Consider the following 12,328-nt stretch of genomic DNA (forward strand, 5'->3'; position numbering starts at 1 on the left):
CCTGTCAAATCATGGTTGTTTTTGTCTTACATCTAACTTTACAGGTACAAGATGTAAGATGTACCTAGCTTCCCCATTGCTATGTCCACACCATTTCTTTCTCTCTTTTCTGCAAAATCCCTGCCCTTTTGGGAGTTCTACCTTCTGGATATACCATCCCATTCCTTACTCATGACTGTCATGTCTGAATCAGCCCAACAGCTATCTTCATTTTTGTGGGCTTCTACTCTCCTACTCCAGTCATATTTCCAGGTCTGCAAATTCATGTCTTCTTTCATGACCGTTTCCATAATTTCACCTTAGCCAGCCCTTCCTATATATTGTTTTGACCTTCAAAACCTGAAATGCAAACATCCCACTCTGACCACTATATTCTTTATTATCCTCACTCAATTATCTTTACTACTAAAATTTCTCAATAATATTGACCACTAATATATATATATGGGAAAGTCTTGAATGAAATGGAAAATTTATCCAGGAAAAGAGATGTATTGGCCATGATAACTGTCTTTAAAAACTTAAAGGACTTAGATGTAGAAAGTAGAATAGATTTCTCCATTGTTGTTCTTAATAGGACCAGTGGATTGAAATACACTTGAATTTTATCTAATATCAGAAAGTACTTTCTAATAGCTAAAGATGTTTCACCATTGAAGTGAACCTCCTTAGAGTAGTGAGTGCTCAGTTTTTAAAAGAATTCAAGTAAATCGTGGTTCTCTATTTGATTGAGATGTTATAGAGCAGGGTTGGCAAACTTTTCTATTAAGGACTTAGGTAGTAAACATTTTAGGTTTGCAGCTAGTGTGTTTCTGTTACAACTTTTCAATTCTGCTATTATAGTGTGAAGAATCCCATAGATGATGTGTAAATAAATGAGCATGGTGGTGTTCCAGTAAAACTTTATTTACAAAAATAGGTGGCAGGCTAGATTCAGCCTAGGGCCATAGTTTGCTGACCTCTGCTGTAGAGGATGTCCAGTCATCATTGTTTTAGAATTTTACCAGATGAATTCCTTAGGGTCTGGGTCTCTTACAATAGGGAAGGACACTAGATATTCATTTGCAATGTCAAATTTTGCTAAATTTGGCCTTTTCTCCTTGAACGTCAAGGTGGAAAATACAGTGTTATTACTTAAAGGCTAGTTTTCAGAAGCCCAGAGTACTAGTACTTATTTAGATTATAAAAGTTTAGTACCTATTTACAGCAGCCCTGAAGGGAGAGGAAGTTAGATCCTTTTTTTGTTAACCAATATTGTGCACCTTCCCTCTATTTATAATCAGTTTGAGCAAAATATAATAGGCTTCAAAATTTGGAGTGAAAGCAATACTAAAAAGTTATTGAATACCTATGCTTATCTATTTTTATCATGCTTTTGAATTCCTTATTTTTATTTCATATTTCTTTTAAAAAGTTATACTTTTTTGTAAAACAGGAGTAATTTAAAAAATATAAATCATAGTGTTTTTCATTTTGCTTTAGCAGAAACATACTACTATTGAGCAACCTGCCTTTTCAGTTTCAAAACAGACACCACCAATATCAGCACCTAAATGGATTGATCCAAAATCTATTTGTAAGACACCAAGCAGCAATACCTTAGATGATTACATGAGCTGGTAATTACTTTTGGCATTTAGCTTGGGAAGCAGGGTGGTATAATTGAAATAACATGGACTTTGGAACCAGCAGATCTGGGATTGAATACTATGCTATTACTTTAAAGACTTTCCAAATTCATATTATTTTCTCACTGTCAGTTTTTTCATCTGTGAAATGGGGAGAGGAAAGTAACTACAATAATATGTTTTAAGGATTTCTGTGAAGAGATTGGTTATATAGTTCACATAGTTCTGGGATGTTCTAAGGTATAAGACTTGAGTGAGATGGGAATGAGAGATCAAAGAAGATATTGGATGGGCAGTGCTGAATGAAAGGCAACACGAGGGGCATATTGCAAAGGTGAATTGATGACCTTTCAAAGAAAGGAAATAAAGGAATATGGTACATCACAATCTTCAACTGGTGAATATATTTTAAATGTCTTAGAATATAACTTAGGTACATGAGGCCTTTTGCTTTTTGCTTTTAGAATGCAATCTGAATCTTAATTAGAACTGGCTTTAGAGCAGTTAACCAGGGGTCCACAGATCCCCAAGGAGTCTGTAGAAGGATTTCAGGGGATCCATGAGCTTGAACTGAGAATTAAAAAAAAACATTACTCTTGTGGAGACGTGTTGGTATAGCTGTGATATATTTATTAAATAATACACAGTGTAGTTTGGACTTAGTAAGGGATCTGTGGTTTTCACCTGATTGGCAAAGGGGTCCACGGAACAAAAAAGGTTAAGAACCCCTGCCTTAGAATCTATATAACTCAGTCTCTTACCTATTTAATACATTTTTAAAATATATGGCCTCATTTTATTATACTTAGACTATTTGAAAGTGATTGCTAACTAAAATAGTAGTGTTATTTTTTGTGATACTAGCTCATTATCCCGAGCACTGTTCTTGCTGTTGAGGATATAATAGTGAATAAAACAAAGCACAAGTGAACAAAACAGATTTAAGCACAAATGCCAAACTCCTCTGGTGTGATTGGCTTTCAGATATTTCTAGCAGGCTGTAGTAAAACATTGGTGTAAAAAACATACATAAAATCCATGATCAACCATAGGCTAGTCTTTGTCTTGGCTAAATACCTATATCCCCAACTCTGTAATTTTAAACATTATTATATTTCTTTTAATAACATGGATATCTTGTCTCAGCGTTAAAAAAACTACTTACAGAAAGAATTTCCCAACATTTCTGGTGATGATATATCTAGAAAAAATAAATATCAGGTATATGAAGAAAACTAACTTAGATTCTGTTTGATGTAGCACTTTAAAGTTTCTATTGACTTTTTTAAATTATGGGAAACAATCAGAATCTTGATTTTTAAACTTTAATGTTTTAAATTAACATGTTTTCTTTCCTAGTTTTAGAACTCCAGTTGTAAAGAATGACTTTCCACCTGCTTGTCAATTATCAACACCTTATTATAGCCAACCTGCCTATTTCCAGCTGCAACAACAGCAAATACCAGCTACTCCACTTCAAAATTTACAGGTTCGATAAGCTTTATTCATAATGGTATGTTAAGGTATAATCATAGCTTTTTTTTTCTTTACTAGCTTCTAGTTTTTAGGAAAAGTCATTAGCTAAGTTAAAGGGTCCTATTTGAGTAGTTGAATAAGTTTTCTCTTATGAAATAGGTTACTTTTTTTTCTGTTTATTTAAGCCAGCTGCTAGTAACCAGCTTCATTTCATAGGCTGATTAAGATATAGTAATAATTTGTTTGGAAACATAAGTGTTCAAAAATATCAAAATTGCAATACGAGATTCTACTAGACTCTTGAATAAAGTAATTATTATTAATGAGAAAAAAAATCATTGGTTGGAGAGGGAATTAGATTGCTATTTGAAGAAAAATTAATTTAGACACTCTCCAAACACCAGTAACTAAAATTAGTTCCTAATAGGTGAGAGGCAACTTAAACCAATAGAAAACAGGGGTTTTGAAGCCCTAAATCTTGGCTCCACTACTTACTAACTCTGTGACTTCTTGCAAGTTATTTAAATGCTGCCTATTTCATCATGTATAAAATGGAGCTTATAAAGCTACCTACCTCATAGGATTGCTGTGAAGATTAAATTAACATGTTTTACAACAGAGCCAGGCACTTAGTAAATAACAAATAAGCAACAACTGTTATCTTAATAAAACAGAAAAAAAAATACCTAGTAATTAAATATTCAGAGATTAAAAAATAGGCTACACTAGATTATATTAATCAATCATGGAAAGAACAAATAGGTTTTTTTGTTTTGTTTTGGTGGTTTCGTTTTGTTTTCTATGAGAGAAGTTGTGAGTTTATAAAACAATTATGCATAAAGTACAGGATTCCTGTGCACCATCACACCACTGGCACCTTGCATTGGTGTGAAATTGATAGCACTTTTTAAAAATAATTGTACTTTTTTTTTTAACAGTATTTACTTTTGTTAAAGTTGAAAGAGTATTAAAAAAGTAGTCTATTCATTATTCTATTCGATGTATTTTTTTCCCCGTATACCGCCATATTATTACTACCTTGTATTAGTATCGTACATTTTTTATAATTCATGAAAGAACATTCTTACACTCGTACTATTAAGTACAGTCCTTCATCTATAGTAGGGTTCACTGTGTTGTACAGGCCTATGTTTTATCCTTCTATTTTTATTCTATTAACATATACATCTTAAAGTTTCCCCTTTTAACCACATTCACCTGTACAGTTCAGTACTATTGACTACACTCATAATAATGTGTTATCATCATCACCATTTACCATCAGCCTATGTAGAAAATCTGTACAAGTTACGCATCAACTCCCCATTCTTTACTAGTGGGATTGCCAGAGTGAACAGTAATTCTATACTTAGCTTCTGGAGGAATTACAAAATTCTCTTCCACTGTGGATGTACCAATTTACATTCCGGTCAGTGATGAATGAATGTCCTTTTTCTCCAAATCCTCTCCAATACTTGTAGTTTTCTGTATTTTTTAATAGTGGCCATTTTTGTAGGTAAGTAATGATATCTCATTATGGTTTTGATTTGCATTTCCCTAATAGATAGTGATATTGAGCTTCTTTTCATGTCCTTTTTGGCTACTTTTATATCTTTGCAGAGATTTCTGTTCAAGTGTTTTGCCTAATTTTTCAATGGGCTTTCTTTTTTTTTCAAGTAGAGAATTTCTTTATATATTCTGGATATTAAACCCTTATCAGCCGTGTGATTTCCAAATATTTTCTCCCATTGTATAGGTTTTCATTTTACTGTCATGGTAAAGTCCTTTGAGGAACAAAATATTTTTATTTTGACAAGGTCCCAATTATCTGTTTTCCCTTTTGTTAATTACAGTTTGGGTGTAAACTCAAGCTGTTACCTAACACAAGGCCCTGAAGATGCTTTCCAATATTTTCCTCCTGGAGTTTGATAGTTCTAGCTTTTATATGTAAGTCTTTGATCAGTTATGAGCTGATTTTTGTACATGGAGTAAGATAGGGACCTTCCTTCTTTTTTCTATGAATGGAGAACCAGCTGTCCTGGCACCATTTGTTAAAGAGATTATTCTTTCTCAGTTGAGTGGTCTTGCCACCTTGTCAAAAGTTAGTCACAAATGATTACTGAGCTCTCAGTTCTATCCCACTGGTCTATATTTCTGTCCTTGTGCCAGTACCATGTTGTTGATTACTGTGGCTTTGTAAAAAAAAATTAAGATGGAGAAGTTTGAGTCTAAATTCTTTCTTCATTTTCAAGATTGCTTTAGGTATTTGGGGCCTCTTACCTTTCCATATAAATTTGAGGGTTGACGTTTCCATTTCTTCTAAGAAAACTGTTAGCATTTTGATTGAGATTGCATTGAATTGCTTTGGGTCATATTGACATGTTAGTGATATTTAGTCTTCTAATTATGAGCACAGTATATCAAAAAAACCTTCCATTTATTTATGTCTTTAATTTCTTTTAGCAGTTTTTTGTAGTTTTCTGTGTATAACTTGTTACATTCTTGGTTAGATTTATTCCTAGATATTGGACTTTTTTAGTTGCTGTTGTGAATAGAATTTTTTTCTTGATTTCTTGAACTAGTTGTTCATTGCTTGTACATAGAAACACTACTGATTTTTAGGTATTGGCTTGAATCCTGCCCCTTTCCTGAATTCATTTATTAGCTCTAGAAGCTTTGTTTTGGAATTTTCAAGATTTTCTGCATATAGGATCGTATCATCTGAAAATAGGGAAAGATCCACTTCTTCCTTTCCAATTTGGTTGTCTTATTTTTCTTGCCTAATTGCTCTGGTAAGAACTTCCAGTAAAATGTTGAATAACAGTGATGACAGTGAGCATCCTTGTCTTGTTTCTTATCTTAGAGGGAAAGTTTTCAGTCTTTCATCGTAAGTAGGATAGTAACTGTGGGCTTTTCATATATTCCCTTTATTATGTTGTTGCCTACCAATGTTCTAAGTGTTTTTCTCAAGGAAGGATGCTGGATTTTGTCAAATGCCTTTTTTGCATCAGTTGAGATGATCATGTATTGAGGTTTGTTTTTTTTTCCTTCATTCTGTTAATTTGGTATATTACATTAATTGAATGTACCTTGTGTACCAGGGGTAAATCCCATTTGTTCATGATGTATAATTCTTTTAAAATACTGTTGGATTTGGTTTGCTCATATTTTGTTAAAGATTTTTGTATGTATATTCATATGAGATATTGGTCTGTACTTTTCTTTTCTTGTAGTATCTTTACCTAGCTTTGCTATGAGGGTGATGTTGGCCTAATAGAATGAGTTAGGGATTGTTTCTTCCTCTTCGGTTTGTTGGAAGAGTTTGAGCAGAATTGGAGTTAAGTCTTCTTGGAATGTTTGGTAAAATTCCCCTGTGCTGCCATCTGGCCCTGGGCTTTTCTTTGTTGTGAGGTTTTTGGTTTTTGGGTTTTTTTTGAAGATTTATTTATTTCTCTCCCCTTCCCCCCACCCCCAGTTGACTGCTCTCTGTGTCCATTCACTGTGTGTTCTTCTGTGACTGCTTCTATCTTTATCAACGGTACTGGGAGTCTGTGTTTCTTTTTGTTGCGTCATCTTGTAGTGTCAGCTTTTGGTATGTGTGGTGCCATTCTTGGGCAGGCTGCACTTTCTTTTGCGCTGGGCGGCTCTCCTTGCAGGGCGCGCTCCTTGTGCGTGGGGCTCCCCTATGCAGGGGACACCCCTGCGTGGCACGGCACTCCTTCTGCACAGGTCAAGGAGGACCTGGGTTTGAACTGCAGACCTCCCATGTGGTAGGCGGACACCCTATCCTTTGGGCCAAGTCCGCTTCCCATCTCATAAGTTTTTGGTATGAGGTGTTTTCATTTTCTTTTGTCCTAAGATATTTCCTAATTTCCTTTGTGATTTCCTCTTTAAACCATTGGCTGTTTAAGATTATGTTGTTTAATTTTCATATTTTGTGACTTTTCCATTTCTCTCTTATTGATTTCTAACTTCATTCCATTGTGGTTAGGAATATACATTGTATGATTTCAATATTTTTGAATTTATTAAGACTTGTTTTGTGACTCAACATATGGTCCAGCCTGGAGAATGATCCATGTGCACTCAAGAAGAATGTGTATTCTGTTTTTGTTGGGTGCAGTGTTCTATATATGCCTGTTGGGTGTGGTTACTTCAGTGTATCATTCAAATCCTGTATTTCCTTATTGATCTTCTGATTAGATGTTCCACCTATTATTGAGACTGGTGTGTTCGTCTCCTACTATTAATGTAGGACCATCAGTTTCTCCTATCATTTCCTCAGTATTTGCTCCATATATTTTGGAGTTCTGCTGTTAGGTGCATATATATTTATAATTGTTAAATTTTGTTGAATTGATCAGTATATAATGACCTTCTTTGTCCTTTATGACTGTTTTTTTACTTAAAGTCTATTTTATCTGATATTAGTATAGCCACCTAGCTCTCTTTTGGCTACTAATTGCATGATATATTTTTTTTTCCATCCTTTCACTGCCAGTCTACTTGTTTGACTTTAATGGGTGTCTCTTGCAGACATCATATAGTTGGGTTCATGCTTTTTTATCTATTCTGCCAATCTCTGCCTTTGGACTAGAGAGGTTAATCCATTTATATTTAAAGTCACTGCTGATAATACAGGTCTTTCTTCTGCCATTTTGCTATTTAGCCTTTGTAAATCTTATACCATTTTTGTCCCTCACTTCCATTAAAGCCTCCTTTTATATTTATTTGTTTTCTTGTTTTATACCATATTGCATGCCTTCTCATTTTTATCTAGATATATTTTTCATCTGGTTTCCTTGTGGTTGCCATAGGGTTACATCCTAAATATATAGCACTTATATTTGACTTGACACCAACTTGACTTCCATAGCATATACTTACATACTTTTCTTATATCCCTCTGACCCCACCTTTTTTTTTTTTTACTTGTTACCACTTATACCTTTGTACATTTTATGTCCAAAAACCTAGAATTTTCATTACTTTTTATGCATTTGTATTTTAGCACCTGTAGGACTAAATGCAATAATACTGGCATTTATAATTTCCTAAATGGTAGGTCTTTATTTCTTTATGCTGCTTTGAACCACTGTCTAGTGTCTTTTCCCTTTAGTCTGAAGAACACCCTTTAGCATTTTCTTTAGGGTAGTTCTAGTGGTAATTACTACCTCGGCTTTTATTTTTCTGTAAATGTCTTTATCCTTTCTTCATCTTTGAAAGAGAATTTTGCTGGATATGAAATTCTTGGTTGGCAGTAGTTTTCCTTCTTTCTCCCCACTGCCTTCTCACCTCCATGGTTTCTGATGAGAAATTGATCTTATTAGGATTCCCTTGAATGTAACACATTGCTTTTTTCTTGCAGCTGTAAAAAATCTCTCCTTGTCTTTTGTATTTGATAGTGTAATCAATATAAGATGGAATGTATTTTTCTTCATGTTTATCCTGTTTGTTTTCTGAGCTTCTTGGATGTGCATGTTCATGGCTTTCATTAAGTTTCAGATGTTCTCTGTCATTATTTCCTTGACTATTCCTTCTGGCCCTTTGTCTCTTCTTTTTCTGGGACTCCTATAGCATTTATATTGATGTGCTTGATGATACCCCATAGCTGTATTATGCTATTTTTACTTTTAATATTTTGTTTTTCTTTCTGCTCCTTAGTTTGGCTCATTTCATGTCTTGTGTTCAAGTTCAGAGATTCTTCTGTCAGCTCCATTCTGCTTGTGAAATCCTCCTAGGCATTTTTCATTTCAGTTATTTTGGTCTTCAACTCCATTAGTTCTGTTTGGTACTTTTTAAAATTTCTGTTTCTTTCCTTATACCCTCATATTGCTTTTTCATTACTTTCCTGATATCCTGTAGTTCTCTTTTTTTTTAAAGATTTATTTATTTTTATTTCTCTTCCCTCCCACCCACCCCCGTTGTCTGCTCTCTGTGTCCATTCGCTGTGTGTTCCTCCATGACTGCTTCTGTCCTTATGAGCAGCACCAGGAATCTGTTTCTGTTGCGTCATCTTGTTATGTCAGCTCTCGGTGTGTGCGGTGCCATTCTTGGGCTGGCTACTTTCTTTCACGCTGGGCAGCTCTCCTTGCGGGGCGCACTCATTGCGCTTGGGGCTCCCCTACACGGGGGACACCCCTGCGTGGCACAGCACTGCACATGGGCCAGCTCCACATGGGTCAAGGAGGCCTGGGGTTTGATCTGCAGACCTCCCATGTGGTGGGCAGACGCACTATCCATTGGGTCAAGTCCACTTCCCTCCTGTAGTTCTTTATCTGTACTTTCCTTCTCCTTAAACATTTTTAAGATCTTTTTTTTTTTTTTTTTAAATGGTGTATCCACATTCTGGTCTTATTCACTGAAGTATTTTTATCCTCTTCCTTCAGATGGGCCGTTATTTCCTGTTTCTTTGTCTTATACTCTTGTTTCATAGTGTACATTTTAATATTTTAAAATGTTAATTCTGGGATTTACTCTGTCAGATATCTGTTTCCTGGTTTTCTAACCAGCTGATGGTAAGATAGATTTTCTTGAGCTTCAGCCCAAGATGAATGCACTGTGCATGGTTTACCCTGTTGTACTGGGTCTCTGTCTTGTCCTGGACTTTTGCTTGTTAGTTGTTTTGGAGTTCCCTTGTTTATGTGAGTTTTGTTGTCCCCTCTGTTTCCCTGGGTACAAACCTCCCTCTCCTGGGTATTTGAAGCTGGGGGACCTTTGTCCCAGATGTTCCACTTCTAGTTTTTTACACTCCTTTTGTTGTCTCACACTACTTCTGCCTGGGGGGCAAATTCTGGGAGGATGGTCACCCTGGGAAGGACTTTCCTAGCCAGACATGGCCAGGAACCCACAAAAAGGACACAGATAGGCTCCAGTGTGCCCTTGCAAGGGATCTGGAAGGTTGCCAAAAAACATCTTCTCTGGTTCCCCAAAGGTGAGCTTTCCTGGCTTTCCCAGCAAAGATAGCCCTTCAGCTAATTGACCCCATAGCCCTAAGGAAGCATTGCATCTTTAATTCTCCACCGCCTCCACCCGTCTCAATAGGATTGAAACTTTGGCTGCTGCCTACTTTGTCCAGGGTGGAGTTAAAACAATGGCTGCTACTGCCTTTGTCAGGGGTGGTTGAAACAATAGCTGCTCTGAGAGCTAGGACCCAAGGACCTGAATTTGCTAATCAAAAGCTATGATCAGTGGTCAGCCGTGTATACTCCTGTCCTTGGGGAAGAGGATTTTTAATGTTCTTTTCTGTCAGCAGCAGCTAGCTGGGACAGGACTGCATGGTATCTTGCTGTGAGCACGAGGGGGGCCCATCATGCAGAGAGAGCATTTTTACAGTTCTTTACTTTATCTACCTCTCCTCCCACTCTTCCCTGGGTATAGTGTTACTCTGGTGTTTAAAAGTAGTTGTTTCAGGCAGTTCCTGCCTATTAGTTGTTTTGGTGGAAGGACTAGACTGAGTCCTGGAGTTCACTGCTCTGCCATTTTCCCTGAAAGTCTTAAGCATTGTTTTTTTTGTTTTTTTTGTTTTTAATGGTACTGGGAATGGGAAATGAACTTGGGACCTCACATGTGGGACGCTGGCTCTCAATCACTGAGTCACATTGGCTCCCAGTTGTGTTTTTTTTTTTCTTTGTTATTGTTGTTTTTGTTTGTTTGCTTGTAGTTTGTTTTTGTTTTTAGGAGGCACCGGGTACTGAACCTGAGACCTCTCATGTGGGAAGCAGGTGCTCAACCACTTGTGCCACACGCTCTCCCTCAAGCATTGTTCTTGACCACAGCTCCGTCAGCATCTGGTTTGATTTTCTTTTCCTAAAACTGCAAGTTGCTCAAGTGAACCATGGACATGGCAAGTGCAAACCACCCCAGACCTTAGCCTTGGATGTTACCAGTAGTTCTGACCACTGTAACTGAGCATGGCAATTATGCTCAGCCAGCGGCTGCCCACTGCCTCAGCCGAGACCCTAGTAGCCTTTTGATTTGATACTAATCTTTTGGCAATTGGTACACAGAACTTTAAATGTAATCATATACTTTGACCTAGTATATTTACTTTTGGGTCTTTCTATTAAAGAAATAATTCAAAAGAAGAAAAACTTTTTGACCATAATCAAATATTTTAATTAAACTTTTTCTTAGGCTGTGACTCATCCTATGATTATAATGGTGTTTATTAAAGAAAAGAAAGGACAATATCTTAGATGTGCAACAGCTTTTTGTTAGCACACTTTATTGATGAGGATTTGTCAGGCATTTAAAATTCAATGTGGAAAGAAAGGTTTTGGATTTCTGATACGTAATCCAGAAAAAGCAACTATCAAGAAATAATCACTGAGGCTCTATTGTGTGGTAATTAGTAGAAATACAATAAAAGTGAATGAACAACCTCTCTTTCAAGAAGCACGATTATCTAGAGATAGGCAAGAAAACATAATCTAAGTGTAAAGTGGTAAAGGAAATAAAACATTTATATAAGGTTCAATGATAAATATGCAGTGGTAATTTAACTGTCATTAGGAAAAGGAAGATTTCAGGACATTTTGAATGATAGTTTTCTAGAGGGTCAAGACAAAAATAATATTTTATAAATAATTATAGTAATCCCTTAAAACTGGTGTCGATGGAACATAATTATATGTTATAAATCGTGTTTTTTATATCTGAAGTCTTTGTAAATACATAATTTAGTTCATTACACTGTCTTAAACAGAAAAGCACAGCACATGAAGAAATAAAGATCTATGGTAAAGATAATAACTTGGGCAAATATAAATACCAATACTATTGTATCTTTTATTTGTAACCTTTTACTTCCTACAGGATCTAAAATGCATGTACATAAAATATGATAAATGAATGGTTTTGGACTCATAATTATAGATATACAATTTTTGACAAGAATATATAAAGGTCAGAACAAAGAGTATAGGAGTATAGTTTATGTATGCCCTTGAAGTTAAGTTAGTATCAAAGCAAATGAGATTATTGATTTAGTATGTTAGACTTATGCCCCCATGATAACCACACTGAAAATATCAGAATATGCAAATTCACAAAGACAGAAAGTAGAGTACAGATTACCAGGGATGGGGGGCAGACCCAATGGGGAGTTATTGCAAAATAAATGTAGGGTTTTTGTTTCGGGTCAAGGGAAAGTTCTAATAATGGTTTGTGGGAGGGGTAATAAGGTTTTTATTTTTTTGATTAAATACTGTTGCAAATATGTA

At 35.7% G+C, this 12,328-nt stretch overlaps 1 protein-coding gene across 3 annotated transcripts in view; it reads left to right on the forward strand.

Moving 5' to 3' along the window:
• TTK (TTK protein kinase) overlaps positions 1 to 12,328 on the forward strand; it is a 54,937-nt gene that overhangs the window by 28,081 nt on the left and 14,528 nt on the right. For 2 of the 3 annotated variants that reach the window (XM_058307079.2, XM_058307081.2), the window contains exons 12-13: positions 1,483 to 1,619; positions 2,988 to 3,117. In XM_058307079.2, coding sequence (XP_058163062.1) covers positions 1,483 to 1,619; positions 2,988 to 3,117 — 267 coding nt within the window. The remainder of the gene's footprint in view (positions 1 to 1,482; positions 1,620 to 2,987; positions 3,118 to 12,328) is intronic. The other variant, XM_058307080.2, reaches the window with a different exon arrangement.

This window comes from Dasypus novemcinctus, chromosome 11 (assembly GCF_030445035.2).
Source record: "Dasypus novemcinctus isolate mDasNov1 chromosome 11, mDasNov1.1.hap2, whole genome shotgun sequence".
Lineage (NCBI taxonomy): Eukaryota > Metazoa > Chordata > Mammalia > Cingulata > Dasypodidae > Dasypus > Dasypus novemcinctus.